This window comes from Heloderma suspectum, chromosome 2 (genome assembly GCF_057233095.1).
Source record: "Heloderma suspectum isolate Gila_16-S chromosome 2, 16-S_ref, whole genome shotgun sequence".
Lineage (NCBI taxonomy): Eukaryota > Metazoa > Chordata > Lepidosauria > Squamata > Helodermatidae > Heloderma > Heloderma suspectum.
The window spans coordinates 228,873,742-228,891,219 of NC_139459.1; the positions used below are offsets into that span (position 1 = coordinate 228,873,742).

At 43.3% G+C, this 17,478-nt stretch overlaps 1 protein-coding gene across 1 annotated transcript in view; it reads right to left on the reverse strand.

Moving 5' to 3' along the window:
* Positions 1 to 3,566: 3,566 nt before the first annotated feature.
* The window catches only part of FBXW10B (F-box and WD repeat domain containing 10B), a 44,321-nt gene continuing 30,409 nt past the window's right edge, over positions 3,567 to 17,478 (reverse strand). The window contains exons 13-14 of the mRNA XM_084832373.1: positions 8,463 to 8,621; positions 3,567 to 4,897 (exon numbers count right to left, since the gene is read on the reverse strand). Of these exons, the coding sequence (XP_084688499.1) occupies positions 4,023 to 4,897; positions 8,463 to 8,621 (1,034 nt within the window). The 3' untranslated portion in view covers positions 3,567 to 4,022. The remainder of the gene's footprint in view (positions 4,898 to 8,462; positions 8,622 to 17,478) is intronic.

A 17,478-nucleotide genomic window follows, 5' to 3' on the forward strand; every position in this document is an offset into this window, starting at 1 on the left:
CTTGCAAGCCGTCTGAAGTCTTGTCTATATCCCGGGGCGGAATTAAGACCTGTTTAGAAATCAGTGGAGCAACCCGGGATTTCGCTGTCGCCGTGACTGGGGAGCAACGCGTTCACTCCGAAATGGGGCGAAGCGGCAAAGAGAGGAGAACATGCCCGTTCTTCTTCGGGTCTTAAATGGATTTTTTGGTAAGGGGTTAAAACATTTTAGAAATAGCGCTGCCAATGCAAATCCCTGTAGTTTGAATTTGGAGTGAGCGTCATGGCTGTCATGAGCCACGCTCGCAGCCCGCTCGCCCGCCCCCGGGCAGCGTCAGCCGCGGCGACGGGAACCTCGGCGCTAGGGGCGCCTTTTATCGGCTTAGGTCGATAGACCAGCCGTGACCCTGCCTGGGCGGAGACAGCCTGCCGACAGTTATCCAGGCTCTGGTAACCTCCCAGTTCTGGAGCGGGCCCGGGCTGGTGTCATTTAAGACTAACTGTATAGAAGGGTGGCTGTGGTGTATTAACTGCTAAGTACAATACTACTATGTATTGTACTTATTGTTTACTATGTAAACCTATGGCAAACCTAGACAGGACAGTAAGAAGCAGAGACATCACCTTGCCGACCAAGGTCCGTCTAATCAAAGCTACGGTTTTCCCAGTAGTAATGTATGGCTGTGAGAGCTGGACTATAAGGAAGGCTGAGCGCCGAAGAATTGATGCTTTCGAGCTGTGGTGCTGGAGAAGACTCTTACGAGTCCCCTGGACTGCGAGGAGGTCAAATCAGTCCATCCTAAAGGAAATCAACCCTGAGTGCTCATTGGAAGGACAGATACTGAAGCTGAAGCTCCAATATTCTGGCCACCTAATGCGAAGAGAAAACTCTCTGGAACAGACCCTGATGCTGGGAAAGACTGAAGGCAAAAGGAGAAGGGGACGGCAGAGGATGAGATGGCTAGATAGCATCACCGATGCAATGAATATGGACTTGAGCACGCTCCGGGAGAGAGCGCAGGACAGGAAGGCCGGGCGTGCCATGGTCCATGGGGTCACAAAGAGTCGGACACGACTGAACAACTGAACAACAACAATACCACTACTACACTGTAGGATTGTTGTAGTTACTCTCAGCCCTGCCCTTTGCAATATGGGCATAATAACCTCAGGCTATAGAGTGCTTATAAAGCACATTCAGGTTTGCTACATTTTGATTGATGGGTAACATGCTGCTGTCCTGGTACAGACATTAAAATCCTGGATTTCCCCACTTTTTCTTATGGGCAATCGTCATTGCCTTCTTGGAGAAGACCAGTTAAAGGTGTTAAAAGTAACGAGGAAGTCTTATCTCTGTGCAATGGATTGTCAGTTTATATTTGAAGTTTCTGTTTCTATAGCAGCCTTCTCCAACCTGGCACCCTTCCAATGTTGGACAGAACAGAATTTCCAGAATCCCCAGCCAGGCTGCTCTATAGTAACCGTGCTCCATAGCTGTGGCAACATCTTTGGTAGTTCCCCATGACCAGCACCACCATCAACTTCCTATGTGTGCACACCAGCTGAGCAATGAATGTCTCTGTTCTCACAAGAGAGAGCTCCAACGGCTCCTGATGCACATACAAAATAGATATCCTCTCCCCATTTCCTTTTGCAAACACAACTGATGTGGATTTTAAATATTTGATTTATTCTTTTTAAAATGGCAGCCAAGCATGAAAGGAGAAGGGCAAGAGCATATTAATATACACAAATACATAAAACATAAAGGCAACATAAAACAGACACTCCAGTTTTAGATTATTTAGTTTATAGGACATCCCTCCATAGTTTAAAGGACCTCCATTTTGTGATAGCCATTCAGTACGCATATGTATAATGAGAAAAGAGGCTATTAAATAGTTACTTCATTGTATATATTAGGTTCCAACTAACATGTACTGTAGCTGATTTCAGTTAGTAAATGAATGATAATGATGATGCATGATTTGGAGGGCAACAGTCTCTGGGTTTGACCAATTCATTGAGATTGTAATCTTCAAAGCTTCACATATATGCCAATGAGCTCTGAGATTACCATGCCTGACCAGGAAAGGAGTTGTGGTAGATAGCTCAATAAAAACTTCAACTCAGTGGCTGATGGGTGGAAGCCAAATTCCATGCTGAGAAACATTAGGAAAGGGATCTATGGTACAACCACACCTGCAAGTCTGTGTACAGGTCTGGTCACTGCTCCTCGAAAACGATATTGTAGAGCTGGAAAATATATAGAAAAGGGCAACTAAAATGATCAAGGGGCTGAAGGAAATCCCCTGTGAGGAAAAATTACAATATTGGGGCTTTTTAGCTTAGACAAAGAAAAAAAGCAATGGGGGGACACAATAGAGTTAGATACAATTATGGATGTTGTGGAGAAAGTGGATAGGGAGGTTTTCTCCTTCTCTCGTAACTTCATCCAATGAAGTTGCGTAGTCAGATAAAAGGAAATACTTCACACAGTGCATTGTTCAACAGTGGAATTTGCTACCATAAGATATAGTGATGGCCACAAATGTACAGCTTTAAATGTAGATTAGACAAATTCATGGAGGGTAAGGCTATTGATTACTAGTCATGATGACTGTATATAACTTCAGTAACAAAGGTATTATGCCTTTCAGAACCAGTTGCTGAGAAACACAAGCAATAGGGTGCTATCTTGCTTGAGGGCTTCCCATAGGCCATTGGTCCTGTCCGGCATGGCTCTTCTAATGTTCTTAACTGTCCCACTGAACTCCATGTGACTTAAAGGCTCTTAGCTTTCATTGAACCATGCCCAATATGTGTTCACACAGTTAGTCTGCTTGGCTTGATCCTGCTTCTTTTGTCAACTGGTATGACATTTTTGACTTTATAAGGTGCTATCAGGTCTGTGTCAGCATTAGGATAGTCAGGCCAAAACATGATCTTTAACATCAATAGTAAGAACCCGATACTGATGGTAACTCAATGGCCAGTACCAGTGAAAATCAGATTGTGCTTTATCTCAGTTTTGTAAATATACAAAGCAATGAACTGTTGCTAAACTCTTTTAAAAGTGGGTAGTGGAAAGAAAACCTAGCGACAGAAAGACCAGCAAGATATGTGTCATTTTCACTTTAGCAGAAAATTTGGCATATATCCATTATGCCCTTTTTCTCCTTTCCCTAAGTAGGACTACACATTCATAAATAGAGTGTGCTTCCACTTCTTTACAGCTCTGTGGTAACAAGCTGAGGAGTATCTGGTCTGTTTTCTTCCAAATGGGTTTACAGTTATCATCTTGTCTGCCCTCCGATATAATTTGCAACACACAAGGCAGATGTTAAGGATGGAAACTGAATCACTGCTGTACTATACCAGAACAAGGTAGACCTGCTGTATATCTTCCTGGCAAAGAGGTGTTAAAGAAGCTCTAACTCCAGGCAACAAGAAGCTAGCAAGCCTCTTTCAAAGGGATGTCACGTTTTCTGTGCCAGTTGTACAGTGCTGTACTAAATGTGCAAAGTCCATTGTATATTTGCCAGCTGAGAACAAGATTAACGCAAGTAACAACTCAGGAAGCAAATTCAGTACAAAGTGGAGATACCACTGTTGTAGTAGTTTTCTTTATTCTATGAACATATATCAATTGGTGGCGGCTCTCAGGCAACTGGAGGTTGCCCTCAAGGCTACACGGTTTATGCATTTTGCCATCACAATCTGGCCTGGATAACAAGCCTCTGCAGAAAAGATTACAAACAGAATCATTACAGTGTCATGCTAATAAGCCTTTCTTCAGAGACTATCAGCATTTTTAATTGGCGCACACTGCAAGCAAGCTAGATGTTTGATTGAGGGGAGAAGTTGTCCCCCCATATGTAGCCCAAAGTCCCCCCTTGTCAGCTGCTCCAAGGTCTAAATCATTGGACAGAGTTTGTCACATTCTCCTGAAAGGGGAAAATAGCTGAGGCCCAAACCTTCCAATGCCAGCTCTTCAGTTTGTGTTTATTTGAGAGGCTTGTAAGTGGCTTTGAAATGCTAAGTTCAGATGAAAACATTCTCTCCAAGTTCAGGGGCAGCAACTTTGTTCTCCTTTGTGAAATCATCTATGGGAAGACCTTTAATTTTCCTTAACCAGGCATTCTTACACTCTTTTTTCCTGTTTGCTATAACCTTTGTCTTGTTTGCCTGATACTCGGATATCTTAGCTTCTTCATACTTTTTCATTTGTTGTGTTGTCAATAGCCTGAACCCAGCATTGAGCCTGTATGGGTTTGGGGTGTGGGCAAAGAAGAGCTTTGCTCGCGGTGAGCTTACTTCTGTAGCAGGTCGCACAATCTTCATCCGGGGTACTGTGATGGATCCAGCGGAGGTTGTAAAATGACCGATGACCTGTACCCCAGTGGTAGGTGGAGATGGAATCTTAGGATGGCCAGTAGAAACCTTCTTCTCTCCTGACAAGCTGCTGCATGACTTGGAGCGTGTAATAGTGGGGGCAGGAATGAAGGACTTCACGCTGCCCCCAAGCAAGGAGTTCTTTAAGTTGAGCTGCAGTGTTTTGGTCTCATAGGGTGTGGAAATTCTTTCCATACCTACAGAGCCACCGGCAGCCTTCAGTTCTTTCAGTTGCGTTGATGGATCCATTTTCTGTTGCTTTGGACTTTGGGGAACCAAAATAATCTTGGGCTGATCTTTCTGGAGGGGCACAGGCCCCCAAGCATCTTTTATTTTCATATTATGTGCCATGTTGGCACTGACATGGTCGTTCTTGTAGGCATGCTGCATCGTACCGATGGTGAGGAGTATCTGGTCATTAGATGCGAAATGAAGAGGACGTTTTTTCTTTATGTACTTTATGAAAGCTTCAGCATTCTGGCCAAATGAGACAGGACCTGGAGACTCAGATCTTAATTCATCATCTGTTTTCAAAAAGAAAAGTGAGAAAAGGGAACATTAGAGCCTGAGTGAAGTTACCCAGTAGATCATCAGGACAGAATTTGGGGGCAACATCTGGGGGGCAGCTCAGCAGAGTGAATGAATGGAGAGGCCCCACACCAGGGCTTTTGTCGGGGAAAATGGCCTGGAGGAGGTGTACGCAAGGATAATGGAATCAGGAGCTCCATTGTTAGGAGAGCTGGGAGAAGAGTGGCTTCCTGCTGAATGTCTGCTGCTGTTTGAATGCTAGCACTTGTGTTTGTACTTGCCAGGCGGGGTATTTCCTGCTGCTGCTGGCTATCTGCTCTCCCAACACAGGGCAAGTTTGCATGTCACGATAAGCCACTCTGAAAACAAGCTACGATGAGTTGGTTGTTCGCTCACTATCTCACATTACTCCCGAAAGACGGTCAGGTGCTCTGTGGCTTGCCGTGGCTTGTTCCCCACTTAGTCCTCCCAACCACTCCTGGCATGTATCCCATGGGTCTTTGCAGCACAACCTCAGCAGCCTACTCTGCTAATAAGCGCATTTACACTTATTAGCAGAGTAGAGGTTTTTTTGTATATTTTTTAAAAATTGGGGAGATTTGTGCAAATTTAACTATAATTATTTCTTTATTTAAATTTGGGAGGAGATTTGCACAACTCCGCTAAAGCAGAGTGGTTACTGAGCTAACGCAGTTACTGTGCTTTACCAGATTTGCGCAAATCTTTACAAAAGTTTTGTTCAACATTAAATTTGTGCAAATCTCCTCAAAGGTGAAAAAATGTTAAATTCGTGCAAAACTCCCTGAAGGTGCGGTGGGGGGAGGTATCGCTTTCTAGGGAGGAGTGGAGGAGTAAATTGACTAGTGTCATTTCAAGATGTAATAGAGAGGGAATATAATTAGCAAGAACTTGAGGAGCGGCCGGCAGAGTTTTTGCTGCTCTTGTCAGGCAGCTCTCTTGCCTTTTTAAACAACCCACACTGAAACAACTCTGCCAGATTCAGACATCACAACCAGCCACCCAGAGAACAAGCCTTTCTAAACATCCGTACTACAAGCCCTGCATTCTCAGGTTGGCTTGTTTGTGGAAAACAACTCATGATGGAAAATCTGCACTGGGTTTGGACAAGCCACCCTGCTTACTGTCACTCATGGTGACAATCTGCCATGGCTTAGCATGACGTGCAAACAAGGTCAGACAGTCATTTTAAAGGAGATATAGAGGAAATACCATCAGCTTAGGTGAACCAAAGAAGTTAGTAGGTAGCCCTGCCTGCAGTGCCCACTCCTGTGTCAAGAAGAAATATTCTTCTTGCCATCTTATCTTCTTTCCCACAAATCATTTTGTTGTTCTTTTTTTGCAAACTAAGGTGACAATCCAATTCACACTTACTTAGAGTAAGCAAATTTGAGGCTTACTTACAAGTAAGCATGGATGAGATCATGCTGCATGCCCACTATCTCATCCATAAAGAATGAACACAGAAGTGTTTTAGGGGAGTGGGGAATTGTTAAAAAAAAAAAAAAAAAACGGGCTCTGACTCTCCCTTATTTTCATCCCTATTAATCCCTGATCTTTTCTTCTCTAGTGTCCTTCCACCCCAGCCTGGAGGTAGCCAAGGAATTAAAAAGACTATTCAGCAAAGCCCTGACACACTGCTATTTTTGTTTAAATGTTGTTGCTATTTACACAGTGAGTAAATGTTTTCTTAGATAAACAACTGCACCACAAGTAGATTAAAATAGCTTGGCCTGTTTGCAGGTAGGCAATTTTGGACTCTGTGCTTAATATACTCCCTCCTCCCACTTTTAGATGGCCATGTATATTACTGAGTTGTGAAGCTCACAGCTAACATTTCTCCCCACTCCTCGCCCCCGCTGCATTCCATTGCTTTACAGCTGCTTCTACATTCCTGATGTTAGGGAGAGAGAGAAAACAGTTTGCCAACCCTGATTAAAAAAAGAAAAAGACTGAGCATTTGAGGTTTTGCATTTTAAACTCACTTAAATCAGCACTGCCGTGATGATAGCATTAAAACTGTGTTTGCTTCTGCTGCTGTGATGCTAAACAAATCTACTTGGGAATAAGCACCACTTCATTGAAAAAAGGGATATTTTTTTTTAAAAAATTAAAAAATAATAAAATTAGTATCTGTGAGTCTGTACATGCTCAGATAGCTACTCTTGGACTATAACATGATTTAAAAATAAGGGGAAAGGATACTGCTAGGCCTATTGGCTGCTGCCCGCATCACCTTCCACTGTCTGGGTGGTCATTTGGGGGGTCTCCTGTGACTTAGACTTTAGCCTCAAGGTCCAGCCCTAGCTGCGCCACTGTCTGATTGTCTGTGGGTTGGCTAATTCCAGTTCCTTTATGGTTATTGCTAACATCAGCGAATCAGCATGGCCAAGCCTTCTTCCTTGGTATGTGTGGAAACTCTCAAGCCTTGCTGAAATCAAGCCAACAGTCAAGTATATTCTTAAGTGTGCTGGATTTTAATCTGAACTTGTCCCTCCTTTTTAAAAAGGGCCCTGGCTACATTGGCTTTCATATATAGTGTACTATTATCTTTGTGCTAAAATTTGCTCATAGTGTTCTAAATAGGGATATCTCATTCTTGTGCTCACAATAGCCTTGCAGTGTCATTTATGCTGAGAGATGAGATTGGAGGCATATGACTCATGGAAAAGGTATAAGATTTTACAATTATAACCAGCCTTACTTTTTTCCCTGCCACTCCGCTCTCTTTTTTTGAAGAGTTAATGACAATTCACAGCTATAACTGCTGCAACTGTATAGTGAAAATGGTGTTAGTCACCATTATTGCTGTTGTAAATTGTGATGTCATATCCTCCACAACATTTCACAGATGAAAATAGGGACAAGCTTGCAATACCTCTTGTTTGTGTGTGTGTGTGTGGGGCGTGTGGCTTGCATGGGATGGATGGGAGCAGGAGGAGGAACAGAAAGAGTGAGTACAGATGGATGAATGAGGGCCTGCAACAGAAGGCAGAGCCAGGTGAACAGAGTGTTGGGACAAGGAGACATGAGTGTGCATGTGTTGGTGGGGGTGGGTAGAATAAGGCACGTTACACAATACTCACTTTATTTTGAAGGGGGAAGGGCCGAAGAGGGGGAAAGTGCTATTATAGGAGCAAGAGGGGGTGCTGAAGGGGCAGTACCAATGGGGCCCCATTGATACTCTGTTGCTCAAAGGTGCAGAGGGAGGGCTGTAAAACCAGAGTCCAGTGTCTAAAAATTACCTAACTGCACCACTGACCATGAGGTGAATTCAGTGCTGCACTCTTACTCATGCAGTAAGTGATGTTCCCATAATTTGAACAATATTTTTCTCATCTTGATTTTTCCACCTTCATATTCCCTCGCTCTTTTCTTTACAAAAAGCTACATTTTTTTCAGACTCTACAGTTTGCATATGTGATAAAATTCAATTTGCTACTTGCGCGTAGTAATCACCTCCAGTGGCCAAAACCTGGATATCAGGAATAGTCAGCACCTTTAAATGTAATTACATGGTTTCTATATACCTATGTTGCTTACCAGAAAAACCTTTTAGAGTTGTTACAGATTGCGGATCCTCCAAGTTGTGTCTCGTGGCAAGAAAAGACAGTCTGTGTTTCTCATCCGGCTTCATGTCCAGCAATACCACATTATCCCTAGCTCTGGGTGGAGGTGCCTTCACCATTTCATAAAATAGGGCTATAGGAGAAAGAAAAAGTTTAGGCTTCAATCCTAAGCACCATGGGCATCCACTCATAGGGGCAAGGGGGTGCATCTACCCCTGCCCTTGGATTCCAGTAATGCCATCATTCTGACAGCAGCAACAATAGGGCTCAGGACAGGAGGTCAGTAAAGTAAAAACAGGAAGGGGGGATGCCCTCAAGCTTCCTCGTAAGGCAAAGAAGTAGTGGCAGACAGCAGCATGACCAGGCTCCTCCATGTGGAATTAGCTCCATTCTGGGAGTGGCAACAGCATCTTGTGCTGTACACGCTTGCCCCGTCTATCTCTCCAATTCTACACAAGGCCCAGTCAGGGGACGTCAGTAAATTAAACCTGGGGTGGGGGTGGAGTGAGGTTCCATTGAGCTCAGTTGAGAGTGACTGCAATGCAAATGGTAGAATGTGGACCTGGAAGGGGCGGTGAGGCAGGTTTTCTGGCAGGCCTAGCCAGGCAGCATGGTAGCCTGGCTGTTAGGCCTTCTGTTTGGTGGGACCACCTGCCTTGTAAAGCATCCCTCATTGACTGTGACTATGGAAATAACTGACTTCCCATCCTGTTCCACCTGGCATAGGCTCCTGGTTGAGTTAACATTAATTTAAAGGTGTGTAGATGAAATTCAACATTATTATACCCATATTGGAGGAGGCAGGGCTGTGGTTGAAAAAGTGTGGGTTATACAAGACCTGCAAAGTAACCCAGTATTGTTATTCTTATTCTGCGGGGGGGGGGGGGGGTGTCATGTACTGTAGAAATAAAGAAATCTCTTGTGAAGGTACCTGATGCTATTTTGCATTGCCTGTAGAGCAGAGGCTAGCAATGGGCTGCAAGCTAAGCAGGGCACACCACCCTACTCCAATACTAACCATGCCCTTCAAACTCTGTAATGGCCTTTGGCCCAAAGGGTGTCATGGAAAGAACTGAGGGTTTCAGTCATGGGTGGAAAGACACCAGGTCTACCCGCTGAGAAACAACAAAGGGGCAGACCTGGTATACACATTTCTCATGGGCTCACTTTACCTATCTTGGTAGAGTGACCAGGCCTTATCTGCTCAGGAACCAGATCTACCAGAAAAGGTAGGCCTATGCTCTGATGTTATCAGGGCTTTTAAAAAATGTGCAACCATACAGAAAATGTACAGTCCAAGGAAAAATATGCACTTCCAAAAGAACATTGCTGTACTTCAAAATTCAAGTCATGCAAAAGTTGTGTTGTTAGCTGATGTAAAAAGTGTCTGATAACAATGCGAAAAGTAAAGTGAGTAGTCCAGGCTCCTCTAGAACCCTAAAACCTGATCAAGCAGACTCATTTCTCCTTCCACTGTGAAAGATGCTCCCCACAAACTCCACCGCTACTCTCTAGAGCTGCCTTCCCCACCCTGGCACCCTTCAGTTGTTTTGGACTTCAACTCCAATCAGCTCCAGCCAGAATGTGCATTGTCCAGAATGCTGGGGTTGCAGTCCGAAACATCTGGAGGGCACTAGGATTAGGAAGACTGTTCTAGAGAGTGTTCACCAATGTTTCCAAGATGAAGGAATCATTCTAGGACAAGTCACGTGATGTTGTCAATATTATGATAAGGACAGTGATGCCATAAAATATATGATACGATTAAGAGAGCTGTACTGTGTTTGTGCATTGAGGAGCTGGCCTGCCTCTTGTTCCTACGTTTTTTCTTTTATTCCCTCATTCCAAATAAACTTTTGCTGGAGTTCATTATGCTTCTCGAATACAACACTCTTCTGCATTAGTGCTGTTCAACTCCCAGGACTTTCTACTACTCTGTGTAGGCTTCTAACTGCCATAGAATGTGATGCTAAGCAACAAAAAGCACACACGAGGAAAGTGCACAGATGTGTTGTATGTAGCAGCATGCGCAATATGTGCAAATACAACTACAAACTGCTGTGCAGTTTTGCCCCCTCCCCCTGGAAAAATTTCAGTGGATGCCCATGCTAAGCACGCTTATTCTGAAGTAAGTCCGATTAAACTCCGTGGGACTTATTTCCAAGTAAACATATATGGGAATATGGCTACAATCCTCAAATGGCTTAACTCCAGAGTTGTATTTTGTATATAAATGGGACTATGCATCAGTTGTTGTTGTTCAGTCGTTCCGTCGTGTCCGACTCTTCGTGACCCCATGAACCATAGCACGCTAGGCCTTCCTGTCCTGCGCACTCTCCCGGAGTGTGCTCAGGTTCATATTCATTGCATCGGTGATGCTATCTAGCCATCTCATCCTCTGCTGTCCCCTTCTCCTTTTGCCTTCAGTCTTTCCCAGCATCAGGATCTTTTCCAGAGAGTTTTCTCTTCGCATTAGGTGGCCAAAATATTTGAGCTTCAGCTTCAGTATCTGTCCTTCCAGTGAGCACTCAGGGTTGATTTCCTTTAGGATGGACTGATTTGACCTCCTTGCAGTCCAGGGGACTCGTAACAGTCTTCTCCAGCACCACAGTTCGAAAGCATCCATTCTTCGGCGCTCAGCCTTCCTTATAGTCTAGCTCTCACAGCCATACATTACTACTGGGAAAACCATAGCTTTGATTAGACGGACCTTTGTCGGCAAGGTGATGTCTCTGCTTCTTACTATGCTGTCTAGATTTGCCATAGCTTTCCTCCCAAGGAGCAAGCGTCTTTTAATTTCATGGCTACAGTCACCGTCTGCGGTGATCTTGGAGCCCAAGAAAGTAAAATCTGTCACTGCTTCCATTTCTTCCCCTTCTATATGCCAGGAAGTGATAGGGCCAGATGCCATGATCTTCGTTTTTTTAATGTTGAGTTTCAAACCAGCTTTTGCACTCTCCTCTTTCACCCTCAACAAGAGGCTCTTGAGATCCTCTTCACTTTCTGCCATTAGGGTGGTATCGTCTGCATATCGGAGGTTGTTGATAATTCTCCCGGCAATCTTAATTCCGACCTGTGATTCATCCAACCCGGCATTTCTCATGATGTACTCTGCATATAAGTTAAATAAGCAGGGTGACAATATGCAGCCTTGTCGTACTCCTTTCCCAATTTGGAACCACTCGGTTGTTCCATGTCCGGTTCTTACTGTTGCTTTTTGACCCTCGTACAGGTTTCTCAGGAGAAAGGTAAGGTGGTCTGGTACTCCCATCACTTTAAGAATTTGCCACAGTTTGTTGTGATCCACACAATCAAAGGCTTTAGCGTAGTCAATGAAGCAGAAATAGACGTTTTTCTGGAATTCTCTTGCTTTCTCCATGATGCAGCGAATGTTGGCGATTTGATCTCTAGTTCCTCTGCCTCTTCAAAACCCAGCTTGTACTTCCGGTAGTTCTCGGTTCGCATACTGCTGAAGCCTAGCTTGTAGGATTTTGAGCATCACCTTGCTGGCATGTGAAATGAGCGCAATTGTGCGGTAGTTTGAACACTCTTTGGCGTTGCCCTTCTTTGGAATTGGAATGTAAACTGACCTTTTCCAGTCTTGCGGCCATTGCTGAGTGTTCCAAATTTGTTGGCATATTGAATGCAGCACTTTAACAGCATCATCTTTTAGGATTTTAAATAGCTCAGCTGGAATACTGTCATCTCCGCTAGCTTTGTTGTTACTAATGCTTCCTAAGGCCCACTTGACTTCACTCTCGAGGATGTCCGGCTCAAGTTCAGTGACCGCACTATCATGGCTATCAAGGACATTACTATCATGGCTATCAAGGACATTCAGATCTTTCCTGTATAGTTCTTCTGTGTATTCTTGCCACCTCTTCTTAATCTCATCTGCTTCTGTGAGGTCCCTGCCTTCTTTGTCCTTTATCATGCCTGTCTTTGCACAAAACGTTCCCTTGAGATCTCCAATTTTCTTGAAGAGATCTCTAGTCTTTCCCATTCTGTTGTTTTCCTTGATTTCCTTGCATTGTTCATTTAAGAAGGCCTTCTTGTCTCTCCTTGCTATTCTCTGGACCTCTGCATTCAGTTGGATATATCTTCCCCTTTCTCCCTTGCTTTTCGCTTCCCTTCTTTCCTCAGCTACTTGTAAAGCCTCATCAGACAGCCACTTGGCTTTCTTGCATTTCTTTTTCTTTGGGACGGATTTCGTTGCTGCCTCCTGAACAATGTTACGGACCTCCATCCATAGTTCCTCAGGCACTCTGTCTATCAGGTCTAATCCTTGAAATCTATTCCTCACCTCCACTGTTTTTTTCATCAGGGATATGATTTAGGTCATACCTGAATGGTTTAGTGGTTTTCCCTACGTTCTTCAATTTCAGCCGAAATTTTGCAACAAGAAGCTCATGATCTGAGCCACAGTCAGCTCCAGGTCTTGTTTTGACTGACTGTATGGAGCTTCTCCATCTTTGGCTGCAAAGGACATAATCAATCTGATTTCGATATTGACCATCTGGTGATGTCCATGTGTAGAGTCGTCTCTTGTGCTGTTGGAAAAGAGTGTTTGCTATGATCAGCGTGTTCTCTTGGCAAAACTCTATTAGCTTTTGTCCTGCTTCATTTTGTACACCAAGGCCATGCCTGCCTGTTATCCCGGTGATTTCTTGACTTCCTACTTTAGCATTCCAGTCCCCTATGATGAAGAGGACATCTTTTTTTGGTGTTAGTTCTAGAAGGTGTTGGAGGTCTTCATAGAACCGATCAGCCTCAGCTTCTTCGGCCTCAGTGGTTGGGGCATAGACTTGAATTACTGTGATGTTGAATGGTTTGCCTTGGATTCGTACTGAGATCATTCTATCATTTTTAAGATTGTACCCCAGTACTGCTTTTCCCACCCTTTTGTTGACTAGGAGTGCTACTCCATTTCTTCTAAGGGATTCTTGCCCACAATAGTAGATATGATGGTCACCTGAATTAAATTCACCCATGCCTGTCCATTTTAGTTCGCTGATTCCCAAGATGTCGATGTTCAATCTTGCCATCTCATGTTTGACGACCTCCAGCTTACCTTGATTCATTGATCTAACATTCCAGGTTCCTAAACAATATTGTTCTTTACAGCATCGGATTTTCTTTTCACCACCAGACACATCCACAGCTGAGTGTCCTTTCGGCTTTGGCCCAGCTGCTTCACTCTTTCTGGCGCTACTTGGAAATACCCTCTGCTCTTCCCCAGTAGTATATTGGACACCTTCCGACCTGAGGGGCTCATCTTCCGGCGTCATCTCTTTTAGCCTTGTGATACGTTCCATGGGGTTTTCTTGGCAAGAATACTGGAGTGGGTTGCCATTTCCTTCTCCAGTGGACCACATTTTGTCAGAACTCTCTGCCAAGACCTGTCCGTCTTGGGTGGCCCTGCATGGCATAGCTTATGGCTTCACTGAGTTACGCAAGCCCCTTCGCCACAACAAGGCAGTGATGCATGAAGGGGATGCATCAGTAAGCATCCTTAAAGCAATTTTGTTTCAGCTACAAACATCCCGAAGAGATTTGTGTAACACAGCTCTTGATATCTTGTTTTCGTTCACCAACAATTCCAGTTTGCGTAAAATATTACAGCTGTTTTTGAAACTAGAAATATCCAAGATCTGATCTGGATTACCTCTTTACAAAAGGGATATTTAACCACTCTAGAGTTGGCATTGCATGATGTTTATTAACTCATTAGAATTCATTCAAAATTGGTACTTCAACAGAAAATGCTACTACAATTTTCTTTTTAAAGAACCAAGACAAAGCCTGTCCTATAAATCTATGCAAAGATTTCTGATGGAACCTAGAAATATACAACCTTTATTTCTGTAATGGATGAATTACAGAAATATGTGAATTTTGCTTTTCAGGATTTAGGACTCCAAGAACCAAAACAAATTGTGATCAAGACAGAAGATGAAAACAGTTAATTTATACTCTAAAATCATAGGATGAAATCCAATACTACATAAGTGGACTTCTGCTCACACTACGGGACCTTCTCTTTTCCCTGCAGCTGCCCCCACACACACTTCCTCAAACCTGCTCTGAAGGGCCCCCAACCCACAGGAGCAGTTTTGGAAGATGCACTGAGGGCTGCATGGGGGAGAGGGAATCACTCCTCTCTTTGTTCTGCTTATGAGAGCCATTCAATCAGCAGAAGGACTTAAATGCATTCCACCCATAATGATCATGTTAACAAAGTCAGTAGATACATATTCGGACATGACCTACCAAAAGGAATTTCAAGCAGATTTCACATTGCTATCTAAATTATACACATCCTAGAGTAATAAAGGAACTGGCAGAAGAGCTCTCAGAACCACTTATTATCTTTGAGAAATCATGGAGGACGGGTGAAGTGCCAGATGACTGGAGGAAGGCTAATGTTGTCCCTATCTTCAAAAAGGGTAAAAAGGAGGACCTGGGAACTACAGAACAATCAGTCCGATCAATCCCTGGGATAATTCTGGAGCAGATTATAAAGTGATCCATCTGTAAGCACCTGGAAAACAATGCAGTGATTACTCGAAGCCAAGATGGATTTGTCAAGAACAAATCCTGCCAGATGAATCTGATCTCATTTTTTGATCAGGTCACCTCCCTTGTGGACTGTGGGAATGCTGTGGACATAATATACCTCAGCTTCAGCACAGCTTTCGACAAAGTGCCCCATGATATCCTGATGAGCAAACTAGCTCAAAGTGGGCTAGATGAAACAACTATCAGGTGGATCCACAGTTGGCTACAGAATCGGACTCAAAGAGTGCTTATCAATGGGACCTTCTCAAACTGGGGAGAGGTAACGAGCGGGGTACCGCAGGGCTCAGTCCTGGGCCCAGTGCTCTTCAACATTTTTATTAATGACTTGGAGGAAGAGGTGCAGGGAATGCTGATCAAATTTGCAGACGACACGAAATTGGGTGGTATAGCGAATACCTTGGAAGACAGAAACAAAATTCAAAGTGATCTTGATAGACTGGAGCGCTGGGCAGAAAACAACAGAATGAAATTTAATAGGGATAAATGCCAAGGTCTGCACCTAGGAAAAAGAAACCAAATGCACAGTTACAAGATGGGCAATACTTGGCTCAACAACACTACAAGCGAGAAGGATCTTGGAACTGTGGTAGATCACAAGCTGAATAGGAGCCAACAATGTGATGTGGCTGCAAAAAAGGCCAATGCTCTTTTGGGCTGCATTAATAGAAGCATAGCTTCCAAATCCTGGGAAGTACTAGTTCACTACTCAGCACTGATTAGGCCTCATCTGGAGCACTGTGTCCAGTTCTGGGCACCACACTTTAAGAAGGATGCAGACAAGCTGGAGAGGGTTCAGAGGAGGGCAACAAAGATGATCAGCGGACTGGAAACAAAGCCCTGTGAGGAGAGACTGAAAGAATTGGGCATGTTTAGCCTTGAGAAGAGAAGACTGAGGGGAGATAGGATAGTACTCTTCAAGTACCTGAAAGGTTGTCACAGAGAGGAAGGCCAGGATCTCTTCTCAATCATCCCAGAATGCTGGACATGGAATAATGGGCTCAAGTGACAGGAAGCCAGATTCCGGCTGAACATCAAGAAAAAATTCCTGACTGTTAGAGCAATACGACAATGGAACCAATTACCTAGGGAGGTGGTGGGCTCTCCCACACTGGAGGCGTTCAAGACGAGGCTGGACAGCCATCTGTCAGGGATGCTCTGACTTGGAATCCTGCACTGAGCAGGGGATTAGACTCGATGGTCTTATAGGCCCCTTCCAACCCTACTATTCTATGATTCTATGATTATTACAATTTTCAACTACAAACGCAATTATTGTTTTTGTTTGTATTGTAAAGCCATAGCAATAAAATTTACTCCCAACAATACTACTGCAGTTTTTATGTTCTTAAAACTTACTGTGATTAATATAATAACAGAATGCCTGTAAACATATAAATAGCCTTCTTTGAAAAAGTGGGTGTAAGTATGGTAACCAAGGATATTTAATTGAAGTACAATTAAGCGTTCCCATCCTATAATTTGAACACTCTGTTCCCTTCTATACAAAGTATCCCTTAATAAATCTCTTAGTTTAATAGTTTCAGCCATCACTATTGGTGATGCCCATTGGCCTCTTATACTAAGCTAGTAGGAGGTTTTAAAGTATTCCAAAATAATTGGTGGTAGCAGAAAAGGGTCAGTTTATGGAACCCTGGGTATAGTGGTAGGGCATTCCTTAGCCCCTGAAATATATGCATTGCTAAACAAAACATAACAAAAACAAAAAAGAATTCCCCATATGAGGTGGCATTTGTGGGATTGCCTATGTGAAGGTGAATTCCCCATACTTGCCTTGGAATGTATTGTTTTGTTATTAACCATGTTGAGAACATATTAAGAATGATATATCAATCTCAAAAATAGATGGCCAGTTTAATCCAAGACAGCACTTACTTTAGCATTACAGCAACATTGAAGCTCTTTCTGTGTCTGACACATGAAAATCACCCTTAAAGATAAGGGTGGTGGTCTGCCTCTGATACATTTGAGGTGTTTCACTTAGAAATCCACCCTATGCATATCATCAGTCTTACAAGCCATAATTCAGTGCAGTTATCCACTAAAATTAAAAACAGCAGGATACTTAGCTCTGTGTCGGTTGTGTGATCATTCACTTTATCCTTCCCCATAACAATTTTATTTTAACTTACATTGTATATAAAATCTGAGGATATATCGAGGCACAAAAAGGTCCTCAATATGGCAATCTTTTTATGGTGTACCTTGAGAAGTACCATCAGACCACTGTTATCTGGGGTAAGTTGATAATCTCTCTCTCTCATCTAGTCTTTTTCACAGCTCTACTGCTACCAAACTATCTGAAATTCTTCCATTAGATCATTAACTCCATTTATTTATACTATTAATAAATAATAGCTTTGGGTTTGTATTGGATTTTAGGTAATTGTACA